General features: G+C 38.8%; 1 protein-coding gene across 2 annotated transcripts in view; it reads right to left on the bottom strand.

Moving 5' to 3' along the window:
• Positions 1–3,336: 3,336 nt before the first annotated feature.
• LOC121296516 (SAP30-binding protein-like) overlaps positions 3,337–27,623 on the bottom strand; it is a 41,691-nt gene continuing 17,404 nt past the window's right edge. The window contains exons 4-11 of one of the 2 annotated variants that reach the window (XM_041222168.1): positions 18,929–18,971; positions 12,108–12,196; positions 8,758–8,849; positions 8,525–8,585; positions 7,223–7,274; positions 7,076–7,134; positions 4,315–4,432; positions 3,337–3,872 (exon numbers count right to left, since the gene is read on the bottom strand). In XM_041222168.1, the coding sequence (XP_041078102.1) occupies positions 3,694–3,872; positions 4,315–4,432; positions 7,076–7,134; positions 7,223–7,274; positions 8,525–8,585; positions 8,758–8,849; positions 12,108–12,196; positions 18,929–18,971 (693 nt within the window). In that variant the 3' untranslated portion in view covers positions 3,337–3,693. The remainder of the gene's footprint in view (positions 3,873–4,314; positions 4,433–7,075; positions 7,135–7,222; positions 7,275–8,524; positions 8,586–8,757; positions 8,850–12,107; positions 12,197–18,928; positions 18,972–27,623) is intronic. The other variant, XM_041222169.1, reaches the window with a different exon arrangement.

The raw sequence follows: 27,623 nt of genomic DNA, 5'->3' as shown, positions 1-27,623 counted from the left end.
CTCTTGCTAGCCATTGTGTGGTGTCATTTTATATCACAAGACATGCCTGGCATTTACCCAGAGTATAAAGTGATCATACTGTGCAGTACAACTGTTCTAAAAACTTTGACATGGAATGTGTATTAATTTATTTTCCACATGATAAAGTGGTCGGAATTGTGACAACAGAAAATATGTACGCTTTTCATAGGCTCCCAATACGATTCAGGGTTGACTTTAAGATCTTGCTCTTCACCTACAAGTCGCTCCATGGCACTACTCCGGAACACCTGCGAGACCTGCTTCATGTCTACTCTCCTCTCCGCATTCTCTGGTCTTCCAGCTCCAACCACCTATTACCAAGCTACGGTGCATGGGAGATAGAGCCTTCTGTAGGGCAGCTTCTTACCTCTGGAATGCACTACCCAGCTCCTTAAGAGACTCAGAGACTGTTGAGATTTTTAAAACCCGCCTCAAAACACATCTTTTTAAACTAGCTTCAAGGATCTGTGTTAATGCCGTCTCTTACTTTGCTGAATGTATTTTTTTATTGTTTTTTATTACTGTATTTTATCTTGCCCTGCCGTTTGTTATCTTGTCTATCACCAACGATGTTAAGTGCTTTGGGATTGGAGAGGCGCTTTATAAATAAAATGTATTCTTCTTCTTATTATCAACAATAATATTATAACAATACTAATTTAATTTATAAAATTCAACTGAACAAGTTGGTGTTGTGATGTGCTAAGATCCCTGGAAGGATTCTCATGGCACAGAAGGCCGTGGAGTGACTTAACCAGCGCTAGCTAAAAATACAGAAAAACAGAAACTTGGCTAGAAATAACACAAAATTATTTTAGGGATTCCGTAAATAATTCTGCACTCTTTAAGCAAATGCTAAAAAAGAGCACGAAAATATACAGGAGGACATATTTATTAACTCTCCGATGTTAATCAGGTTAGGCTGAAAAGGAAAATGGCGATACCATCAGGGTGAGTTTTATGCTCGCAGGGGTGGAGCAGCACTACGTCACCGTCCTCTGAGTGTCTTTGGTATGTATTTCAGGTTCTGGTGTCTTAAAGGGGAACACGCATTTTGTAATGGTTAATGTTCCCTACTTGAAAGGAAACTGCACTGCATACCCCTGCTTTATATCCACAAGATACCATAGATTTCAGGTACAAAATCTAGGCCTTATTGACCCCAGTCCTTTACACAAGTTTCATAATGGGGGTTAAGAACAACCACCAAGCAAACTAATATGTGATTGCAGTGTGCATATTATTAGTCACAAATGTCTTTTTTGTATTCATTTATTGATAAACTCACAGTTCAGCCTAAAAATCCCTTGGAGCACAATTTTAAATCTACACCTGTAAAACATTTGTTATAAACATTCTAAGCATAAAATTGCACACCCTCAAATATATATTGACCCATTTTTTATAACTTTTGAATTAAACCATTTATTCTCACTTCCTTGTACTATATTTTGTAATTCAAACAAACTTAGGGTCTCGTTGTCATCCAAGGGACAAACCCCAAAGCAAAACCTGTGCAATGTGATGCTTGTCAGACACCCTGAGTGTGTGCATTCTTCATGGATTGTAGCTAATAGGTGCAGTCAGTGGTCAATCTTGGATTTGCAGAATCTCTAATTACATTCCAGAGGAGCCTCGTAATCCAACACAAGCATGAAAATCCAGCATGTGCTGTCCAGGTGGGTCTGTAATCTGCTCTCCATTCCCAGACATTCCACTCACAACTGATTTCTATAATCAGACCGGTACAAAACACTGGCTTCTTAAACAAGCCAGTATCGATGTCAAAACATAGTCGGCTCTAAAGAGTCCTTTCTTGTGCATGGCCAGGCTTTTCAGTTTGGATTATCAGGGTGTATAATCCTTAGAAAAAAAGAAGAAGTGTCAACTGCAGGGTTCATTTTCATTATAAACCATTCTCTTCATTACCAATTGAGTCATTACAAACCACCTTCTGTGAATTGCTCTACACTGATTTATATTTTGAACTCGTTATCTACCTCCAATCATGTTGCAGGTGTTGGACAGAGACTGAGGCCAACTCCCCCTTTTGAAAACTTGATTGCTGTTCTAAAAGTATAGTGTGCATATAATATGGAGTAGTTTTAGTGGGCAAGGGTTTAACTAAAATTATTCTAAATGTACAGCTTATTTTATTTCTTCCATTTTTTGTTTTTGGCTCTACCCACCCGCTCTACACAGCTAGTTAGTTTACAAGGGTGCCTTATAGATCAGTTTGAAAATATAAAACTTACAAAATTAGACTAATGTATAAGCCTAACCAACATGCTGCGAATTCCAAAAAATAACAAATAAAACATTCAGACTTGTCATTTCCTCTGTAGAGACTGGAAGAGCACTCCTCAAGACATACTCTCTGAAGAGTTTTTGTTTTTCATCTGTGCTGCAATTAAACAACCACACCCTTTGAACAACAAAGGTACATTGTGATTTATCATTGCATATCAGAGACTTTGAAGGCAACATAAAAAACATATCCAAAACTTTTTTTTTTTTTTTACATGAAAACTCAAACAAGGGGAACAGGCTCCAGACTCACTGTAAAAAGGTTTCACCAATTTGCACTTTAAAAGAATGTTGTCATTTGTACTTTTTTAGCAGCTTGATCTATTTAAGGATGAGGTTTATGAAAGGTTTTTGGACAGCAGATATATATCACAAGATTCCCAGCTACAAAAATGAATATGGTAAATTGAAACATTAAGGAAAATGGCCGAAAACAAAAACATGGACAAATTGCACCTTCAGTAGTAAATGTACAACATGGGCAGTTTATCCACAGTGGAAAACCAGGGCCTGGGACTGGATCAACCCGAGTTGCCCACCCCTGACGTAGTTCAATGAAACTGGATTTTGGTGAAGCAACAACAAGGGTCACACAATAAAGCTTACATTAAAGACGGAGGATGCCTTGAGGTTTTTGTAGTTCTCTTTCCTTCCAAAAAAAATAGAAATGTCAATACTAACTCAAAAAAGATCCGGGAAGCCATTATGAAAGTACTAAAAGAATTAGTGACAACTATAAAGCAATCAGCAGCAGAAATGAGGAGATGAGTTTTACTCTTTCAAAATATCCTCAACTTTCTACGTCTAAGCCAACTGACAGTCCAGTCATTAAAAACACAATATAAAAACACTATAATCTTCTTTCAGACATACTTCAAAATCTTAGACATTCATACATGCTTTGAACATCATTCTTTTTCTAGAATTGGGGAGCGAGGAGTGATTTTTTTGCAAGTAATGTTTACATGCAAGAAATGTTTTTGAAAAGAACACAGTCAAACCCAAATGTTGAATTTGAAAGCTTTCATACTTAAAATATTTTATTCACAATTATATGTAAAAAACAAAACAAAACAAAAAAACACACAACACAACATGCCAGTTGGTTTTCTCATACAAAATGTTATGGGATATTTCAGGTCCTTGAATTCCTTTAACTAACAAGACTGGCACGGAGATCCCAGCAAAATGGACCTCCCGGACTCAGCAACTGCATGAATACCACTCTGTACAGCTGACAATGGTGAATTGCAATCAGCTTCGTTGAAAGTTTGTCATTACATTATCTAGAGACGTCCACAGAGGTGGATGAACCTCCTTTAAGAGCACTGAAATTTTCAGAGCCAGTACACCAGGGGGATGCCGTCACTGCTTGGCTTTCTTAACAATGGTCCCCACAGCAGAGATGACGGTGGTCTTGGTGCCGCTGGCAGTAGTTGTTACCGAGACGACAGCGGGCAGAGTTGCCGTAGTTGTGAGAATGGTGGGCTGTGCAAGGGTTACTGGCACAGCAGAGTCCCACTTGCTCTTCCTCTTCTGAGCATCTGGAAAAGCAACAAGTGAGAAGAGCAGCCACTAACCAACAGGACTGAGCAGGAAATACACCGCGACTTCACTCAGTCAAAAACTGAACACAATTAAAGAAACTTGTCTAGTACACAACCAACAAGGCGTGTTCTTCAAAGCCGGATTTATTTCACTTAGTGGAAGCATAGTACACTTTATCAGGTGTCTCCATCTATACTATACTCATAGTCCTTAGAATGGCCTTCTGTGCACCTCTATTAGGGTTGTACTGATAAACTAAAGGTGCAATACAATATGTATCACCAAATAATATTTATCATTCAAGAACCATTCGTTGGATGACAGGTAGCAATATAATTATGTTTGTCATGTACCAAAATACACATCCTCTAACTAATACAATATCTTATTAGGAAATATAACTGCTAATTGTAGATCATTTCCTTCCTAGTCAGATACCTGCAGCTGTGGTGCTGGCAGTGCTGGTGGTGGTGGCAGCAGCATTGGTTGTTGTGCCCTTCTTGGTACCAGTCACAAACTCAATCTGAAAGAGAGATAGTCCTCCTGAAGTAGCCTCCTAGGAAAACACAGAAAGGTCTCTACCCAGGGAGCCACTGCACACTCAGAGCACACAGACTGGGAGGGAGTGTGGCCTACAGTTTAGAGTCAAGGAACTGGGAGGCAATGTGGCTTAGTGGCTAGAGCCAATGGACTGGGATGCAGAGAGGTGCAGTTGTTAGCACAGTCATGTTGTATCTAGAGATAATGGTTTCACAAGATTAAACCAAATAAATGGTATTGATTTAGCTGTAAAACTCTTCACTTCTTACACTGAAGAGAATGTTCTCAATCTATCAAACAGTTCTGCTGTTCATGCATGTTCCTATTCTTATGAAGTCTGAACCTGCATCCGTAGGAGACTCTCCTCCTCCACCACCTCCTGATACAGAGGGAGAGGTTTGTTTCTCTGAATGGAAGTATAATGTTTAAAGAAACTGTTGTCACTCACAGCCTGTAGCAACCTGCATTTCACTCACTTAAGATGAAGAAAAACATTAAAAACAGCAACAACCTAGCAACTTCATGTGAAAATAGTAACATTTACTGAATGCTTCAGAATCTAATGCTGAGAGACTGAGTTTTCATATCAGAGAATTACAGGACATTTCTTCCATGCATACCTTGTTATTTTTTTAGTCATAAAAGTTTAAAAAAGGAGAAAGCAGGATTGATGTGTGACACAGGCAGTTATAGGCACTCCCCTGCCACGGTTGAAAATACATCAGAATCATGAAATGGCATTGTTCTACTATTTTCTACATTTGCCTCCATTGCATTACCATCCATGGTCACCAATACACAATATGCAGACACATTATTAAACAAGAAGAGCAGTTACATGTGCGCAGTGAGCATCAAGAAGATATCCAGAATACTTTGAAAGATCTGACCTCTCAAACAAGGCTCTTTATTGCTTGTTTTCTTCTGTCATGGGCACCCCCCTATTATAAGCCCATAGTTGAGAGCTAATATTGGAGAAAAATAGGAGACAACTAAACTAGTTTAAAAAAAAAAAAAATGCTGAAATTGTAAACGTTTCTCTTGGAATTCCCCAGGAAGCTTGGTTTGTTTTTTCCCTAGCAGTGTCATGTTACTCCTTGTGTATTCGGGAAGATGCCTTTGTTGTCTTTTCTCGGCAGTCAGTCACGTTGCTGTTTGTGTACTTGGGTAGTCTTGTCTTTTGTTGTGATTTTAATACACGCATCACTATACTGGACTCGAATTTAAGACACGGGCTATTTTTGAAAAGCAAAAAATGGTTAAAGAAGCACATCTTAAATTCGAGAGGAATACAGTAGACAAACAAAAACGGACTAACACTAAACAAGTTTCATGCAAGTCCTCTTGCACGAGTAGCATTTGCTATTTTAATTATTTTTCTCCTTCTCACTCCCGTTCATTCTCCCTGAACACACAACCCCGAACACAACAACCTTTATCTGCAAGTGATTGTGCAATCCCTGTGCATAAATACAACTATATATTTTAAATCACTTGTGCTACACAGACCCATTTATAGCATGTGCACCAATACCTATACACCAACATTAACACACCACTCGCAACATATAACACAAAAATACACACAGGAGCGGGGTACTTTGCCACATACCGCCTCCCTTGTGCACAGCACACACGGCCTCAACGGCCACGGCCACCCCCCTCCCCCCGCCACTTAAAATTTCAAAAGTCTCGCTCAGTCCCGGAACAAGAACAGGGACTTCAAGGGGTTCATGGGTGGCAATATTGCTAGTAGCCAGGCTGCTACTGGGAAAGCTGTCAGCAGATATGGTGGACGCTCGGGCTTCCCCTTCCGGGCGCTGGACGCTCGGTCTCCCTCCTCCGGACATAGGACTCTCAGGCTCCTCCCTTCCAAGCGCGGGAGAAAGCAGGACTTCTCCCTCTCACGCTGGAGACATCAGCGGAGCTTCTCCCTCTCGCACTGGAGACCCTGCTACCTGGGCTGCTGTTCTCTTTATCGCTGCTTCCAAGAAGAGGACCAACTCTGCACCTTCCTCCAAGGTGTTTGGGGTGTGTTCCCTCTCATAGGTCTCCCATCACTCCCTGTCCATCAGCCACAGGACCTGGATGGCTATGGGCATGGACTGTACCCCCTGCCCAGCATTATCCACAATCCAGTCCCACAGCCCGATGGAGTCTTCCTCCATTGCCATTTTTTTTTTTTAAACCCCACACACCTCTACACAAAAAAAGACTTTAAAAAAATCAATCCTCTTGAAAAAGGAAAATACAACTTCACCTGCAGTATCCCCGGTCTGTCACGGGTGGCTTGAGTGGTGCGTGTGGGTGGTAACGTCAGGTTCAGTAAGCAGCAGTAAAACACAGATGATACAAGTGAAACTGAGGCGCTATGGCTGCACTCAGTGAGTTTATTAAACAAACAAACAAAAACAGCACATGGCACTTTAGGCCAAAACAAACGGTCCCCAACTGTCAACCCTCTGGAGGGAGGAGTTCAGTTTGAATTGAGGGGGTTAATAGTTTATATTATGGCTGTTGTTGAACAGCATTCCATTAAAGAGCCAGATGTGTTTTTGATTGGTTTTGGAAACCTTGTTAAGAGCCTCAGACTATCCATGAGATCAAGGAGAAGGCTGAATGAAGGTGGGGTAGGAAGACTCGTAGGAAACACACCCACCTTAGTTCGCTCCTTCTTGGCCTTTTCCAGTTTGTCCATCTCCACCTTCTGGGCTTTAGCTGGAAAGTAGAATTGGAAAAGATGAACTCGGCTGTCTCAATTAAAACAAAGGAAAAACAAAGGGGAGAATCAAAGAAAATACCTTACCTAGAGCCTCGTAGTAGGAATCTTCTGACCAACCATGAGGATCAAACATGTCCTTGAGAAGAAGAAAGAAAATGAGTGGCACAATCCCCATGATGGAGCTTTCTTACAAAAAATTTAGAAACTCCATGGAGGCGTCAATAGTCAGTCAGATACAATGCTAAGACAAAGTAGACAAGACCTTGGCTTTTTGACTCCTTCAAAAGACACCACACAAGCCCTCCATACTATTCTTGGATGTTAGTAGGGTTATACTGTATCCTACTATATTTGCTTGAAATAACACACAGGAGCTTATTTTCTCTTTACCTGGGCGTTATTTGGATAAGAGTGTCTATTTTAGAGTAGGTGCTAATTGGCCACTGTGAAATCAACAATGCAGCACCACCTGGGTTACAGCAGCCTACACCACCAGGATACAGTAGTTATTTGTCAAATGTTAATTTGTCGCTAGAATCTTTGACAATGGTTGAAGCCTTATCTCCACATTGTAATCCCCCAAAGTGAAACGCTCTGCCCAGCAGCTCAGACAAGCCTTAGGTTACAGGCATTGCATCAAATACTGTGAATATTACATTTCAAACACACTACAAATATAGATTTCAATTACAGTAACTGACTGACTATAAAACGGGGATACACTGACAGAATGAGCTTAGGGGGTCACCTATCTGATGTAAAGCAGATGAACCGAATGACAAAATCCCAATTCTGTATAAAGGCTTCATTTTTTTTCATTCAGTTTGTGTCCAGTGCGCATTTGCCCTGAAGTGTTTATTACTCACACCACTCTCCTGCTTCACCTAATTGAATAGGTATGTTAACTGTTGTGCATTTGAATGAACGAACAACCAACTTGCTGTTTTGTTATTAAAAGCACTGTATGTTGCGTATTTATGCAGTATAACAGAAACATGTCCCTTTGAAATGTGTATTTATAGCATTATAACGTATTCGTCATAATGCAGTCCTGTAACATTTAAACAATGGTTACTGGACTAAGAATGTTTTAGTAAATCTTAACACAAGTTGCAGAAAAAACTACCCGACTGAAGACAGGAGAGGAGAGTCGCTCCTTGCTCTGGTGCCTACATTTAAACTTGGGAGAATTTGTGTGCTTTAGAAAAAAAAAAATAGCATAGCGCCCCGACAACCAGACAAGGATTTAGAACAACGATTAAACAGTTCAGAAAATAAAAACAGAACTGCACTGATATGAGGACCCGAGTTCAATGCTGTACCATGTCAGATTAAGGGGTTGGGATTTAGAGGCACAGTAATTTCACTCCATACTCAATGCCTCACCTTTGGGTAGTTTGTTCCAAGTTCATCAATTCCACAATACTGGATCAGCTTTTCATAAATGCTAAAATAAAATACAAATTCACACAGAAGAGGGGTTAGGGTTAGCAAGGTTGTGGGTTTTGTGTTTTATCTGGACAACTTTATATTATTAGATAAAGTTTTGATAAATCCTGGTAATAACATCTTTAAATGTTTTTGCAGCCTTATCAGGTTAAATGGCATATCAGACTGACCTGGGGTTGCGAAATTCCTTCTTATTCTGGATGTGGCTGTTAGTGTCGATATCCCCGTGAAGCTTCCTCTCATACAGCTTCTGGATCTTCTCCTGAGGAGAGGGGCCCCGTCAGCAGACAAACACACATCATAAAATACAGCTGACAAACCAAACACGGGACACTTTACATCCAGTCCTTAGCACTTCAAAACAACATTTGTTCATGCTGTTTAAATAATATAAACCAGTTTTGTGTCATTCTTTTGCTTTAAACGGTGGGGTGCAATGATGATTCTTTTTTTTTCCAGAATTCACTTGTATAGTACTGTTGGTAGGTCAATAAAAGTATCTGTGTAGTTTTAACGTACAGGTTTTAATGCTAAGAGTATAAAAAAACACCTTTATGAAAAGTCCAGCTCACTCTAACCTGCGGCTAATTTAAGCATGACGTCACACCAGCACAAACTCGCCACCTTGCCTGCTGCTTTTCTGCATTACTGCTCACAAAACCGCTTGCCAAAACACAACACAACCGAGGGGAGAGATACCAAGGTAAACAGGTGTGAAATATGATTGCTCCAACACAGCAGGGCCATTGATATCTCTCCACGAGTTTCCTAAAGAGCAGATACGATGCTGGCAATGGGTGAAGTTCATGAGGAGGACCAGCGATTGGGATGCTAAGCCCAATTGCACCACCAACTTTACTGAAGACAGCTTTATTAATATAATGATGTTCAAGACGGGTGCTGTTAATAAAGGTAAATTAAATAAGGATGCAGTACCATCCATTCATCCGGATAGTACCTGCAGGACAGCAGCATCATCTTCTAGTAAAAAAAGTAACTGCTCGGGACTCGAGCAGCTGCCAGGAAAAGGAGTTGCAGAGGGTAAGGGCAAGATCCTATCATTTCATTATAATTATCTCTTACTGTTTTATGAAAACATGTATAAAGTGACAAGATTATATAGCCAACAACCCCCCCCCCCCCCCCCCCCCCCCCATGTACATTATTAATAATGTGATAAAATGATAATATGCATTCCTGTGAAGTCTCTTGAGTTCATCGGGACGCTTCCGTGTAAGATCTTCTGCCTCTGGATTATTTAGATCGCCAATCTTAACATAAACTTCAGCTTTATTTATTTATCATTATTTTCCCCACCCGAGCTGCGAAAATGTCTTAGGCTACTTTATGATGGCTATATCAGATTCTAATAGGCTACAAGTTAAGAATAACGTATTATTTACTGTATATGTAAGAATTATTATATTGATTTGTTTGGAGAATGTTGTGCAGTAAGTCAGACAAAGGAGATCTCTGGTTCTCGTGTTTTCATAAGTTACAGGTATTACTGTACTTGTCTTGCATGTTAAAATTGCAGCTGATCTGTTGTCACCAAGATCCGACGCACTCTGTGTCTACTGCTCGGCTTTTAAAAAGCCTACAGTGAAGAAACGAGAGATTGACTATTTTGTACGGAGTTCCTGAGCTGGGAGAATGCACCATTTTTTGTTGTTCTTTGTGTCTCAAAGCAAAGACGGTAGAGTCTATTATTTTTTGCTTATGTTTAAAGGGTGTCAGCCAACTGAGTGACTAAGAACCTTTGCAGCAAGGCATAGCCTACGTAGACAGTGAAGGTTATCGGGTTTTGTGTGTGTATGTGTGTGTGTGTCACTGTGTAATTAACTGTACTATTATGTAAAGTCTGGTGTTACCTCAAGTAAATCCTACCACTATTGAACATTTTATTATTAAAAAAAAAAAAAAAAAAAAAAAATGAAACAATAACAAAAACTTTCTGAATACTTCAGGGTCTATGTCTTGTTTTTAACGTGAACCCGAACAATAAATGCTATATTTGTTTGCAATCTGCCTGCTTGTTGTTTTGTATACTTCCTATCAGTCACTGATATCCTGCCCAGTTAAATACCTGTGCGGGAAATAATTAGATGTCCCTCACCTTATTGAGGGTGGCGTAGTTGAAACATATAATTGATCATTTAACCTCTTGTTTGATTAATAACTAAATTCCAGTAATGCACTATAGCTGGTATGTACAGATGCAACAATCAAGTGATATTCTTCAAAAATAAATTCACTGTCAGAATACAGATGCTTTGCACAAGCTATTCACTAAAAGCAGACGTGAAAATACTGCCAAGAATCAAATTCAAATTAAAAAACCTGAAACGAAAAAAAAAAAAACTAATATGCTACTCTACCATAAACAGACTACAACAAACCATGGAAGAGAGAGAAGTGCAAATGTAAAAAAGTTTTTTTTTTATATTTTTATTACATTGTGAAGCCAATATAAATGAAGCACAAGACCAACATTTCTGATCTATTTGATGCAAGATGCTAAAACATACGAACAGGTAACATTGCTTTCACTTCTGTCCTCCATCTACTGCACTTGTTTACATCAGCGAATGTCCTGGTGTGACGTCACGCACTCTTCCGGGGAGAGGTCTTGAAGGTTTTTGAAAGAGGTCTAACCACAAATTTGCCTTTTTCCCCCCACTTTATAAGTAACAAATATGAATGAAACTTTCAGGACATGTATAGCAAGTTTAGCTGTACTTAACAATGACTTGTTTTTATGTAATTGCACCTCACTTTTAAAATTATAAGTTAACTACATAATTAGTACCACTTCTGCCTTCAATTTTATCGGGGGGCAACAGGAGCAAACAGAGAGGAGTTTGATTGTGAGAGCAGGATTCTGGCTCCAATATGAACAGGACTCCACAACTGCTGTATAAGTGCAGGAAGTGCAGGACAGTCTAAAAGCATAGCTTGCAAACAAGTTTCTTTTACCTAGTGTACCAGCTGCCATGTTTTAAAATGAAAACAAATACTGCTAAAACATGTACTTCTTTCAAAACTGCACATTTGAGACCAATAAAATAAATGAATGTGCATGGCAGAGAAGTTAAGGAAATAAAAGAGTTGTTTGCACCCAATGCAATATCACTAGCTGAACGCACACAGCTGTACGTACAACAATTAATTGTTGAAAAGTAGAGCAGTGGTCTACTCTAGAAACTCGATTGCCAATCAATTGTTGACAACTCGCACAGCCAATTAGTGACACGTGGTCAATTTGAGTTGCAAAGAAAAACAATGTGTATCTCCCGCCTAAACAGCAGTACCTGCCTGCCCCAGTCAGTCTTAGACACACACACAAAAGAAAGCAGACACTAATGCACATGCTGCTATCAGTCATGCCTTGTCGTGGGAATAAGTAGCTCCATATCAGTTTGTTCATTACACTCTAATCTTACTACACACAGGACTGCACTTACTTGTTTGTTGTCAGTGAATGTGTTTTGGTTTTACAGGGAGATAGTTTTGGGGGTACCTGCAGGTTGTTAGAACAGCGTCCTGGGGGCTCGGGGGGGATTCGGATCTCATCTGGAGACATGTTCCGCACCCGTTCCGAGAACTGAGCTGCAAAGCACACGGATTGGTTCAACATTACAAAAACAGACATACATTCTAGCACGGTACTGTTGCAACTATTAATACTATTACACCCAGGGAATCCAAAAAGCTAAAAACCACATGAGCTTAGATGGGCTGAATGGCCTCTTGTTCGTAAATACATGTTTTTCACTTCTTCTATTACATAAAACATAGGAAGCACATTCATAAACAAAATATATATACAAGATAAGGTGAAATGTCATGTTACAGTGATCATGATTATCCAATACAAAGACACGTCCATATGCAATTCCACAAAGCTGTTTTACTGTCACCACAATACCAAAAAGGCCAAGAGTCCAACAAAGAGCAACCACACTAATCCCAGAGTTTAAAGAAATGAACTACGAAGATGGGTTGAAAGAACTGACTGTCTAGCATAAAACCAAAAAGAACTTGCGGGGGACAGGATTGTTAACAGTTAACTCTAACCAATACTTAAGAGCAACACAGAAACTAAGACCAGAGGACATAGTTGGAACTTAAGAGACATTGGGTAAGAGACAATTCTTTACATACAGCGGTGTGGGTATGAAATGGGTTACCTTGCCATGTTCAATCTTTATTTTATATGGCGCCTTTCACAGTGGTAAGAACCAGAACCAGTAAGAAATCATGTTTCTGAATGAAAATATAGGTGTGCTATAACATGCATTTCTTTCAAAAATGTGCACATTTGAGACCCATGTAGCCAAAAGAAGTGTAAAACAGGTAAGATTTATGACATTATTTTGTTGGCTGCAATAACTTTAAGCTACCAAGTTAAAAAATGTGGATAGTATTCCAACACTAGTTAAGAAACACAGTAACTAACACACACATAAGCCACTCAAGTTACTTTAACCAAAACCACACATAACAATACAATCCTCAATAGGATTCAACTAGCCTTCATTTTAATATAGTGGCAAGTAAACTAAAGGCTTAGTCTCTTGTGCAAGTAGCGATTACTGTAACACGTTATGACTAATCCAATGCGATGGCCTGCAATCCTGCTGCAAAGACTGAATGCCAGAGCTTGTCAAGGGCAGAGAGAGCAAGCCCTTTCGTGATTGCAGGCCTCACATTTTTGTCTGTCATTGAATCTCCCAAGACTTCTTTGTGCAACTCAATTGTTTTCTCTGTGTCCTTTCTTCCCTTTCTGAGCAGAGATGGAGAGGGGCCAGCATTCCATGCAGGAAAATATTTACTGCTATGAAAATATTAAAATGGAACTGCCCCTTTAGTACACATGTTCATGCTTTGGGGATTTATTTTGTACTGATAAATGCAGCTCAAGACTGAATTTAATTTTCTTTATCCTTTAAAATGAATGTACACACTAAGTCTAGAATTACAAGTAGAGTATGGGATTTCAATTAATTCACTTAATGACTCTGACTACACAGAAAGTACAAAGTACAGCACCAGGGAATGTTTAGAAAAAAAAAAAACCAACATTGGAGCTTTTACACATTCTTGATTTAAGGTGGTCGACCTTTGCTACCTGTAAAAGCTGCAATGACAAGAGGGTTTATATTCTGTGAGTGATTACTGCAGGGCTTGGTGGAAAAAGGACAGCAAATAGCTCTGCTAAAAAAAAAAAAAAAAAAAGCCTCAATGGTTAAGAAACCTGGGATTAGCCAGTGTGGGTGTAGTGTGGTCTGAACCAACTTCCGCTTGCTTGTATTTCTATAGTTCTTTTTATAATATATTCAATACAGTTTCACAGAGCTTGCTCATCGTTGACTGCCTCGCCTGTAGAGCCCAAGATTAGTGTTGAATCAGGGTCTGTGAAACCAGTTGGTAAAGTATTACTTGAATGGTACTGGGGCCTGGATTCATGCCGAGACAATAATGTGATCGCAATGCTTTGAAAAGAGGCTTGTTGGTTGAAATCCAGTGAACATATGCATTCATTACTTTAGCTTCAACAAATAGAATTAACAAATGTTGCTTCATAAAGTCAAATGAAACTTGCTATAATGTTACATTAACACATGGAATACTTATACTAACAAAAATTTAGTCCATTTCCAGCTCACACTAAACGTTTGGAAACATGGTAGTAAGCAGAAAATTAAGCATCCTGAATTGTCAAAATAATGACTTAACAAAAGTTTCATTTGTAAATTGTCATTACAAAATAAAGAAATAATTTCACTAAATCCTTTCTTATTGAAAGAAAATATGCATTTGTGGATGATAGCCATAGGCGTTCCAAATTAGCACTGCACAAGTGGACAAACTTTATACAAACCTCTACATCACCATTCATTTTATATAGCACTGTACAATAAGGGACAGAAGGCAGTCACTGCTACTGACAGCATCTTGAATATCTACCTGCAATCAGTACTATCCTTAGTGCTGACCTCAGTGCTCTGTAACCATAGCTAGTACACTAATTTCAGGTCACTGCAATGGAACTTGTAATATCTTGTAATAGCAGTTTAGTCTGTTGTTGTTAGTGTAGCATTTTTTCCTGCAGTTAAGAGGTGAATATTTGCTCATCTTAGGTTTTTTCCCCTCCCTATTTTGAAAAAAAACTAAAATTATGCTCAGAAGAAAAATCTTTAAAAAAAAAAACACAAAAAAAAAACTTGCGGTTTTGGCTATTATGTTTGTGCTAAAAAAACAAAAGTACTTTTGTTTCTTTCTCTCTCCAGTCAGAATATGCATGCGATTCCTCTCAAGCGCAGCACTCCTCCTGAGGCAGTCCGATTGTGCAACATTATATTTCTCTTGCGGTGGAGCAGCTGCTTAGATAAACATTACTAATATCCTGGGGAGCAGAATGCCCTGCCTGCCTGCCCCTCCCTGCAGGTAACACTGCCCTGCCCTGTGCAGGTGAACATGCCGACTCCACAGGCTCGTCACCCAGGAAACCCACTGCTGTATCTCACTCTGACGTGACTCACCCTCTCTTCGAGATAATTCTGAACCTGGTAACCCTGATCACTATCCAAGAAATAAACGTGTTCAAGTGTGTGCCGCACAAGGTACAGTTGCACACAAAGGTACTGGCACCCTGCACTTAAGATAAGATTAATCAAGAAAACATTTTGTGAACATTAGCCACCAATTAACTTCCACTTCCTTTATTTGTGCAGGTCTTTTTACACTATGGACCTTTTAACTCCTTCAACACATGCTATCCTCCGATAGCTAATTAAATAGTTTAATTTCATTAATATTTGAAGTTGATCTTTTATGTAGGTAACAGCAATGGAGTAATGCCACCTCCAAAAACTGTGTTAGCGTTTAAAAGTGACAACTGGAGCTGGAGTGTGAACTCTAGATTGAAAAAATACAGACAGCCCCTGAAAGGCTGGAAAATAAATCTTAATTAACAAAATGGGTTTGAGATTAGAGATCTACTGTCAATGAAGAAAAAAAAAGTCATTTTCAGTTTGAGTAATAGCTGCTTTCCACAAAACTAAAAGCTTTAATTTAGACTACAATACTATTTTTTTTTTTTTGCATTGATATTTAGCAGAGCTGTATGTCGTATTAGCATTTGTACTCATTTATTCTGGCTACTCCCTAGTGGTTACACAATGCAATATTTACTCAACTCCTGTGACTTTCGTCTCTGACGTTCTTTCCACCACTTATTAACTCTTTGCGGTCCTATGTCGGACCAGGTCCGAGATTACAATTATCCCTTTCCTGTCCCTGTCCGACATCATCAAAAAGACGTAAGGCACAGGTCAAAAAAAAGAAAAAAGGGGCGTATAGCATAGCCCCATGCACCACATAGACAACAGACATAAAACAAAGGAGATAGCTGCTTCTGCATCCAGTGCTCAAAGAACATCATGGACATTTGCAGAGCTTTTTTTGATGTTACAGTAACAAAATAATGACTTGGATCACATTATTGAGGAGTTTGGTGATAAAACGAGTGATCAGGAAAGGATTTATCAGTATGTGAAAAATACAACGAACAAGGGGTAGGGCTTGGCTGGAGAGGTTGTACTAAGTAAGTGTCCTTTTGTGATTAAGTGCCTTTTAAACCTGTTTTACTCAAAAAAATTAAACAGAACGTGTAAAATAAACAGTGCATGTGAAAATAAAATGGACCTGATGCATCTGACAAGTGCTGAATAAATGGGCTGCTAAGTGTTAGGATGGTTAGCCATTAAGGGTTAGGTAGGTGTAGGCTTGTAGGTGGATTCCAGGACTTTAAGACCATGATGCCACTCTCTAGGTTCTTCTACCATTTAAGCCACCGGACCCTTTAGCCCGTATGCATCCAGACTGTCCATATTAAATTTAAATCCAACCATGGGCTAATGGATGTAAAGAAACTGTCTTGAGAGCGTTACATCAGATTAACTTCAGCACAGAATATAAATGGGACCATCAACTGCGATTATATCACAGGTTCCAAGTATATCTCAGTTAATGTGTTGTCGTCGACAAATAATGGCACATTCCCAGATCAGGCACAGTACCTACTGTTGGTTTAGGACACAGTTCAAATTAAAGGATACAGTTGCATTTCGTACAATGAGTTTAAAGTCAGCATCTCAACAAGATATGAAGAGCCATATCTTCAAATTGTTTCCTTCTGCCTTTAATTAACTTCTAATTTTTTAAAGAAAATACACTTTGAAAACATGGTCCATTGTATAAATATTAGGGGTTAAAAGGTTGTGGACCAAAATACTACCAACAAACATCACTGCAACACACTGTGCAGTGTAAGGGCGTTGGTCCTAACCACAGCTCACTGTGCTTCAGAAACAAGAAGAATGGCAAGAATGAATGAATGAATGAATTATTCAGCAGTAATAAACTTCCAAGTTCATGTAATCATAGTGGGACACCTCCCTAAAACCACACTAGACTAGACTTGCTCAGTTACATGGTTTGTTTGCTTCCCTGATACAGAGGGGTTTGCAGGGACCATTCATGAACTCCTGGTACTGTAGACAGCAGGTAGCAGCAGTAGTGTTTCCATTAGTTTCAATGATGACAGCGCAACAGGGAGGTTTCAAGTAGGGGGTGAAGGTTTATTTATTTATTTTTAAATTGATAGTGCATGCTGATTCGGAATCAGTATGGCAGCAGGATCAAGCCTATTTTGTGTGTTCTCAAGCAGGATGTTCTTTCCAGCAGTGCAGATTTGCTCTGAAACACTCTCCCTCCCACAGCTCTGGTTCCCAGCTGGTACTGCAGTCTTACATACACACAGACCCAAGATCACAAAAAGCAGGAGGAGGAGTTTGCAACAGCAATTTAAACTGCTTTTAGTGTGGGCTCACAATTCTAAACTACAGCCTTTATTTAGTGCCAAAATTCCAGCAGTAAAACTTTCAAATTAGATCCTTGGTGTTGGAGTGTGTTGTGTAAGCAATTGGTTTGGTGAATCAGCATATCAAGAGTTGAGGTGCCTTTCATAACCAATAACATGAGGATTTGTATGAACCTTCATTAAACCTTTTCTCCTATTTTTTGTAAAGTTTTTTTTTTGTATTATATGTTGAACCTGTTCAAGCTCAATGGACTAATACAATAAAAAAAAAAGTATAAACTTCAGCTAGGACTAAAATGTGTATGGCAATCGAGTGAATTTCAACTTCATGTACACTCTTTAATCCACGTTCTAAAAACAATGTACTGTTTATACAACACATTTCTCGATTATGAAAAGGATTTGAGGTAGAACTTTACTATTTGTGCAGGATGCTCCAAATTAAATTGAGTGTCAAAAAGAAGCACAAGTTCTGCTGAAACAGGGACTGTATTCCACAGTTTGAGCATTAACTAACAAAATCAAGCAATTCAAATTCTCTACTTTTAATTCACTGGAAATTCCAAAATTAAAAATGCTCATGCTGCTACACAATTCTTGGCCTTGTCTAATCAGATTGGGCACTGCTTTGATGAATGCAGGTAGGCAGCCAATGAAAGAATGTGGTGTAAATGTACTTTTTATTCAATCTGTCATAGCCATGTTATTACCCAAGACAGAAGCTTTTTGGAAAGGGAGATTTGACTGGCATTAAAACAGTGCCTATGCTGAAGATAGATATCTATCTGTAGTCTTGAAAGATAGTTAAACAAGTATGCTCCCCCCCCACGCCACCCGGCTCCAAATGATATCTATCAATATGTTAAAACAAAAAAGGATAACCACGAAATGCATCAACAGTATTGGAGAATTGTATAGAACAAGACTTGGCAATGAAATGTTTAAATCACAATCAGCAATTCTCCAGATTAATGCAAGTCTGACATATATAGACAGATGAATGAACAGACAGACATACACCCCGTATATCCCTACAATCCAACATTGTTAATGACGTTAGCTGATATATTACTACCACATTTCATGACAATTGGATAAGCGGTTATCCAGATATATTCACAAATGCAAGAGTGACACACACATGTACGGACAGACAGTCACTCCCATATATCCCCAGCATTTGATACTTATGCTAAATAATGTTACTACTAAGTTCTACGACAACTGGATTAGTCGTTCTCCAGATATATGTGATCGTGTTTTAAATGAGTCACACATATGTATGACCACCTCCACTATATCCACTTTGCACAGGGAATTTAACCCAATACCTTTTTTTTTTTTTTGACCGGACAGCTCCACTACATCCCCACTAACACTAGTTAGATTGAATGAAGCACTCTGCAAACTCTGGGGGTAGAAGACGCAAACAGGTTCATCCAATCAGAACTTACCAACAAGCTCGTTTGGGTCCTTCTTCTCTCCTTCAGGTATCTCCTGGAAGAAAGCAGAGTGAACAGGGATTAAGATGTGTAGTGAGGGGATGGGAGGCATTACAGTTTAGTATGAGGGGATTCCAAGGCATCCAGACACCGCTATGATATTCTGCTGCCCCACATAAGCAAAGCACACAAGGTAGCAGGGATGCAGAGTGATGTGTAGCTGTGGACAACCTGTAGTCTGGTGCAGTGGTCCAAGTCTGGGTGACAGAAATTCAGGTGGATTCAGCAGATCTTTGATGCACACTGGGCATCCCCCTTACTTTATAAATACATTGGGCATTGAGAAATCAATGTATTAAAATTTTGCTTTTAATCTGATTTAAATGATAAAAGTGCCCCACACAATTGTAAAATATATGATCTATGTAAAGGATCCAGGTGAAGGTAAAAAAAAAAAAAAAATAATAAAAAGATAGCAAGGGTTAAGGTTGACGAGAAATGAATAATTAAATATTTCACTTAATGATGACTTTAAATAGCTGGAGGGTAGGTGAGTAAAAAGACTTAATCATAAACACTACTGTATATATGTGGTTCACATATCAAATTAAACTTTAAAAGTAACATGTCAAAAAATATAATTAAATTAATGTGTATTCAAAATAATTGAGAAAGACAAAAGGGCTTTTTGATCTTGTTTCTCAATGTTAAAATAAGGTGCAAAAGCCAAAATTGGCATTTGTTGATAAAGCACATCGGTTTAACATATGACAATTTTATTCCTACTATATATATATATATATATATATATATATATATATATATATATATATATATATATATATATATATATAATATAAGTGTGTGTGTGTGTGTGTGTGGACCTACAGTAAATGTTTGAAATGCCACACTGATCAATTCATTGCTGCCAGTAATTTCCAATAACAAAAATGTTCTGTAAATGAGTCTTCCTGTTGTTCTATTCTTCTCATTTTGAAGGTGTTTGTGGAACAGTTTTGTTTTACTCATGTTTACAACACAATGAATGAAAGATATATTCTCAATTCAGGCAAAAAAAACAAAACCACCTCACAAATGAGATCCAACTTCAGTAATCATTTAACCATGTTAAAATGAATGGATGTGAGGTTGTTTAAATCCCCATTTGCTTAACTGCAGTGAGGGCTGGAAACAGTTTTTAATAACTAACCAATTAACAATTCTGGTCTGTAAAATCTATTGCGAGCAGAAATTCAACCCAAAGACTAAACCCCTTAGCACAAGAAACGGTGACTATATTTAGTGGCTCCACCCACCCTGCCTCTACAATACAAAAGACATGCCTGACAAGCTGTTCAATTAAAAGGTGACCCTGACGAGGTTCCCCGCTCTGGTGTTTACAGCTGCCCTATGGAACAGAGTGTCTATTCACTCTGCATCTCCTAGCAACCAGTGCCAAGATCTAAGAGATTAAATGTTGTTTGGAGTAGGCGTGCCAGGCTGACAGACTTGCACTTACTAAAACTGCAACTGAGTCAACAGCAATGTCACAGTGCAAACACAAACCCTAACCAGCCTGAGAACATACGGGCCAGCTTACCGCAGACTGTAACGAACAAACGTCTTCATTAATAGTGCAGTATGGCACAAACAGTCCCTGTCACTTATAACAGGAAGTGGTTGAATGAACTACTCTTGCTTATTGAAGGCTGAGGGGTCCCCCACCAAAAGCAGGTGCAAATGAGGGAAGGGATTAAAGCCTCTGAACTATCCCGTTCTGTACCAGTAGCAGTATCACCATGTCTGCAGCCATGATTACAGAAATCAGTACCGGAGGACACAGTTGGAGATTAAGTGGAAGCAGATACTTCTTCACACAGAGTGATAATGGTACGGAACGGGTTACATAATCAGCTACTAGGAGTCGGATGAGCTTAGACGGGTGGAATAGTCTGCCCTCATTTGTACATCTTCTTATGTTTTCTTAGTATATATTTCAACACATAACCGACCAGGACTACCCAATAAACCTGATGAACATCCAAATTCTCTGCATCTCTCTGCATTTTGCATTAAAAGTGTGGAATGACTGACGTTCTCCATTTATATTCCCTAACATGAAACCAAGCCCTGTGACACAGTATTGGAATGAAGGAGCAATACGGATAAATTAGGGTGAATACAGGGCTTAAAACAACAACCACCCCAGGAATGTGCTACCTTCCCCTTATTTAACACCCACCAGGGACTTTTCTGGCAGTGGGAGACATGGTGAGAAATTAGTTATAAATCCTTATGGCTACGCATTTGCTTTTAATTCTGGTTATCTGTGTTTAATGAAAATTGACAAAGAGCCCTAGCTGGAATTGTTTTGAATTATTATAAAAGCTGCTGGAATGTACAATTATCCCAAATGGAATTTATTTTGACTGAAAGGGAGAAACTCTCCTGTAAAAAGCTGAATGAATGGGGACTGTATATATATCGCAGCCTTCACTTCCAGTCAATAAAAAGCTTTTAAGTAACTGACCTTGTACGCCTATCAAATCACAATGTAAATAGGTATTTACAGCATGTATACAAGTAAACAAACTAGACTGTTTCAAGTCAAGCATTTCAGTTGCTTATCTATTTTTAGACTTCAAGGAACCTGCTCAGTCAAAACACATTCTTAATCTTAAAATGACTATTACAGAAACAAATAAATATTGACTATTTTTTTTCTTAAAGTTTATTATTATTATTTAGTTTATGTCTTGCATTCATACATGTTTTGCACTGTCCTGAAGGCACAACTTGGTGCAAGTGCTATATTTACTCACCTCCAAAATAAATACAAATGTTCAAAAGACATGCAAACAAAGAAATGACTAAATCAATTTAAAAACACAGAAACTGGTTTTAATCTTCCACTCTCTAGCCCTGAAGAATAGAAATTGAGGTCCAAGGGTGCATTACTGTAGATGCCTTGCAGTGTGAACAAGCTAAATGTTTGCATAGTAAAAAAAAAAAAAAAATTGTCCTGTTTCAACACCATGGCACAACATTCTGCATCACTGAGTTACTCATTGCAGATTTATACTTAGAGGGAAAATAAATTGCTGCTCCCATAGAGCTAGAAAGATAAACCACATAATTGTTTATTGACTCCACTAGGGCCAACCAGTACATCTCATTTATTGATTCATGAATTTAGTGCTTATCAAAAGGTGAAGCAAAATTGCACCCACTATGATTAGTCATGGTGTTGGCAGGCTGATTGAGAGCTCACAGGTTTCCAAGTGCATCTAAATCCAGACTCTAACACCCCCAACTGGTATTCTTTACTGTTTCCCAGACCCAACACCTGTAGCCTATATCCCCATACCCAGAGCCTTACACACTTGGTTTGTGATCTTGTCAGATATTAAGAGCTCTCTAATTTCCACCTACCCTGGTGAGTTATCCTGTCCTCCAAAGAGTTAAAGGACATCCCGTGAATTTGCTTCAGTACCTTTATAAATACATTCAAAACATCCTGTAGACTCCAACAATATGGAGCTTCCCCAAGGTGAGAAAGTGCAACAGCTCCAAGGCAGACTGTTTAAAGCAGTGCCAAGCACTGAGTGTTAGCGGAAAGAGATCCAGGCAGGGCTCAGTTCATACTGTGCTATAAGAAAACAGCCTTTATGACTCACTGGCCCTACAGAGATTAACTGGCTACCAAGAACAGACACCTAAACACAGCGATCTTTATAGGGGGAGATGGACCTTCATTCAGGAAACAAGATCAAATACTTCTCCACCTGATGATTTTATACCATAGAAGAAACCCCATTCCCTTATTAGGCCTGTAAACCCAATTACACATTTGACAATTAAGCGGAATACAGTGAACACAATGCTCATGGTTTTCAATGGCGACTGAGATCAGATGTCTGGCAGCATTTTAAAATCAATGGAAACAAAAATTAAATAAATAGGAGGGGTGAAAGGAAACTTTTGACTTGCGTTACTATATTAAACTTAAGGGATGATAATGTGAACAATTTAAATACAGCAAACTGCACGACAAGCTCCCAAAAATGTAGCTTCCGCCTTTTTATTGTATGAAAATGTCAGTCTCATGTTCAATTTGGATTCAGTTTTTGCAGGAAGGTTGGCATGACCTGTGTAGTGTGCAAGTTACAGGCACCTCCAAAATTATTGGCACCCTCGATAAAGATGAGCAAAACAGGTTGTAGAAAACAAACACAGGTAATGAGCTATATTGTAATATTCCAACATGTGGAATATATTGTACTTCACTAATGATTCAAGGGAATCAACCAAAATTACACATTTCTCAAATCATAAATTTATTTCCAAAAAAATTAAGTGTCACAATTATTGGCACCCTTGTTTTCAGTACTTTGTGCACCCTCCCCTTGCAAGGATAACGGCACTGAGCCTTTTTCTATAATTTTTTTTTTTTTTTTATGAGAACACATTGGAAGGGATCTTAGACCATTCCCCCATACAGAATTTTTCCAGATCCTTCACATCCTTCAGTCTGCGCTTATGGACTGCCCTCTTCAATTCAAACCACAGGTTTTCAATGGGATTCGAGTCCAGAGACTGAGATGGCCATTGCAAAATATTGATTTTGTGGTCAATTAACCATTTCTTTGTGGATTTTGATGTGTGCTTGGGGGCATTGTCTTGCTGGAAGATCCACTTGCGGCCAACTTTCAGTCTCCTGGCAGAGGTAACCAGGTTTTTGGCTAAAATGTCCTGGTACTTGGTAGAGTTCATGATGCCGTTGACCTTAACAAGGGTCCCAGGACCAGTGGAAGCAAAACAACCCCATAACAAAGACCCACCACCACATTTTACAGTAGGTATAAGGTTCTTTTCTGTATACGCATCCTTCTTTGGACACCAAACCAACCACTTATGTGTGTGGCCAAAGAGCTCTATTTCAGTCTCATCTGACCCGGTTCCAATCCAAACGCCAATGCCATTTAGCAAACTCCAGGAGCTTACATTTGTTGGTTGCTCTCAATAAAAGGCATTTTTCTGGCAACCCTTCAAAATAGGCTATTGGCATGAAGGTGGCATCTAATTGTAGATTTGGAGACTTGGTGACCCCAAGATGCAACCAAGTTCTGTAATTCTCCAACTGTGGCCCTTGGATTCTTCTTTGCCTCCTGAACCATCTTCCTCACTGTGTGTGGGGGCAAGATGCACTTGCGTCCTCCAGGCAGTTATACCACTGTTCCACTGGTTTTGAACTTAATTACTGCCCTAATAGTGGTGTGGTATATTTAGGTTTTTAGCTATTTTTTTGTACCCACTGCCTGATTTATGAAGGTCAACAACCATTTGTCTCTTTTCATTTGTGAGTTCTTTACCTTTCCCCATGGTGATGGATGACAAATGGATTACCTCATTTTTATACCCCAGTGAAACAGAAAGCCATGGAAGGCCACAATACAGATCCTTAAGACTGAGATGTACTTAAAGTAGAATGTTAATGCAGATTATAATTTTGTTTGATTTTATTAATAAGAATCTTTAGGGGTGCCAATAATTTTGACATCTATCTTTGAAAAAAAAAAATATTGTTAAAAATAAACGTTTTCTCTGAGCAATTGTATTAGTATAAAATAATATAGTTTTCCCATGTTTTTGAGTATAAAATATAGCTCATTACCTGTGTATTTTATACAGCCTTTTCTGCTCATCTTTATGAAGGGTGCCACCAATTTTGGAGGTGCCTTTATATTTTTATTTGGACTAGTTTAAAATTGTAATAAAATACCTTATTTGAATTCAGGTCATGTAGAACCCACCTTGATCGAAAAATAATCAGACTAGACAAAGTTTCTAGTAAATACACAGTTTTATTAGAAATAATATAATACAGTTTTATTAGAAATAAAACTAAATAAAGGAAAAATTAAAAGGTGCAACAACTAACTAAACTAAATTAATACAGAAAGGAAAAATTAACTAAACTAAACAGTACAGAAAAGGAAACAAAACAAAACGACACCCCACTCCCGCTGGTTAATTAGCGATCCAACGCAATTTATGGGAGATTCCCTTAAGGTTACAACTGCATGCCTGACAGCTATTTAAGACTAAGGTTAGTCTTAACAGGGGTATCGTTAGTAACAGAAAATTAACTTTTGGTAATAATTGATAATCAATACATTGTTAAATCAGTCTCATATATATAGTTTTAGTTCAGAAGACAATTCCCACTATGCGAGTACAAACAAATACTATAGTGTTAAATAATTCAATGCATGAATTGAAAGGAACAATACTTTTCTTACATTCCACTTAAAACAAAAAATTAAATTCTACTTAAAGGTCTGCTTATTCTCAAGTTCATAAGAGGATTAAAACAGGACTCATTGAATACTTAACGGACGTTCGCTGCCTCCTCCAGCTGTCTTTGACAATACAGGTGCTCGAAGGCTCTTCTGCTGGCAAGGACAGGTCCAGGTTCCGGGGTCTGCCTTCCTCGTATTTCGTCTCCTCTTCAGCGTACGAAAGAACAAGAATCATTAACTATTTAGGTATTCCACTGAAACACCAATTCCTCCACCAATATACGCACTCTTTGTCCGGTTAGGTCTGGGATATTCCGCTTCAAAATGTTCATCCAACTCTTTCTCTGGTGATCAAATCGGGACTAAATTAGAGTTTTCATTAGAAGTACTTTTAGGATAGATGTCTTACGCAGTGGACTCCCAGACCAAGGCAAACACTAGAATAGTTATCACATACTAGAGTGCCCAGAAATGGTAACTCTTTTCCAGTTGGTTGCCAGCTGGATCTTCATCTTGTCACAGTTCATAGACTTGTTTGCGTATTGAGAACCTCGGATTTCGAGTCCGGAGCCCTGTTTGAGTGTAGCGCTCATACTTTGGTAATGTTCTCTTTACCCTTGTGATTGGATAGTTTGGTTATTTTGGGCAGTGCCTGAGTCCACATGGAGTGTTTCTCATTGGTTGTTCTCATTCCGATGCAACCCCTTGTTCTCCATTGGTCCGCTATTCCACCCCGTCTGCTGGATTTATGAGATGGACTGTTTCCTGTCCTATATGTCAAAGTACCCAGAACTCTGTCTTGCGGCGCAAAAATTGAGTCATTCAGCGATCGTGAAGATAAGCCATTTGTTCAGCAGTTAGTTTATGACTCTCTTTAAAAGCGTTCTTTGTCAATGGGGGAGTTTGTGACCAGAAACCAAACAGACACAAACAATGGCTTAAAATTCCCCTCTGTATATTTCAATTGTTACTTTCACACATAGAATAATATTATGACCCACTCTGACGCTACATTTGAAAAGCCTGAGAAAATCCACAGGGGTGTGCAGTGGAGACAGGGCTGGCTGCAAGGGAAGTAATGTTAAAACTGTACAATGCACTAGTAAGACCCCATCTTGAATATTGTGTGCAGTTCTGGTCACCTCGCTATAAAAAAGATATTGCTGCTCTAGAAAGAGTGCAAAGAAGAGCGACCAGAATTATTCCGGGCTTAAAAGGCATGTCATATGAATGACATGAATTGAAATGAATTGAATCTGTTCAGTCTTGAACAAAAAAGACTACGTGGCAAACTAATTCAAGCATTCAAAATTCTAAAAGGTATTGACAGTGTCGACCCAAGGGACTTTTTCAGCCTGAAAAAAGAAACAAGGACCAGGGGTCACAAATGGAGTTTAGACAAAGGGGCATTCAGAACAGAAAATAGGAGGCACTTTTTTACACAGAAAATTGTGAGGGTCTGGAATCAACTCCCCAGTAATGTTGTTGAAGCTGACACCCTGGGATCCTTCAGGAAGCTGCTTGATGAGATTTTGGGATCAATAAGCTACTAACAACCAAACGAGCAAGATGGGCCGAATGGCGTTCTCTCGTTTGTAAACTTTCTTATGTTCTTATGTACTGCCAAGGCTGTGAAGGCATGTCCGCACAGATACAATGGCTCTCAATATGGGATCCTAAATCAGAGAACCCATTGTTCTTCAACAAGTCAAATACATTGCACAGCAATGGATAGTGTGTTGGAAACTGGACAATTAGAAAATAGGTATTAAAGGACAGCTTAAAAGATGCAGTTTCCCTGCAGTCAACAACATATAATTCACTACATTCTTCCATAGTTTTGTGCTTCTACTTAATCTGAAATAATATAATTGTCAGTCCAGTTCCTGTAAATTCTGTTGTCTCAGTAAGGCAAAAAGTGGCTGTTAGTGTACAGCATGAACCATGCACACAATATAATTATTTAGCTGTTACAAGCAATGTCTACAAGTAGGCCTATATGTTATACATCTATTCTAGTGTTTTTTTCAAAGACTCTCCCAGCACTTGGACTACCAGTGTATATGTCTGTAAAGACATTCATATGCAGTTTTCTGCAACCAGACTGTACAAAACATGTAACCTTGAAGTTTACAGTATTTCTGAATAAAGTTACTGTAGCACAAACCAAATGATTAAAATAAAATAACCCTCATCCATCCCAATTGTTCATTAAGTTTCAAATATTTTTTTTTTAAATGCGTGTTTCCCTATACCTTTAACAGGCACACCCCAGAAGAGTTAAAAATCGATTTGTGTTGCACAGTATAAGTGCAGGAAGCTCATAAATACACGGCCTTTGGGTTTATTAAAATAACTTGCACTGTGCGTTTTTTTTTTTCTGGCTCAGTTCAGAAGAACATTTT

The sequence above is a fragment of the Polyodon spathula genome, chromosome 21 (assembly GCF_017654505.1).
Source record: "Polyodon spathula isolate WHYD16114869_AA chromosome 21, ASM1765450v1, whole genome shotgun sequence".
NCBI lineage: Eukaryota > Metazoa > Chordata > Actinopteri > Acipenseriformes > Polyodontidae > Polyodon > Polyodon spathula.
Note: the sequence above shows the minus strand (reverse complement) of the source record. Positions and strands in the feature narration are given on the sequence as shown.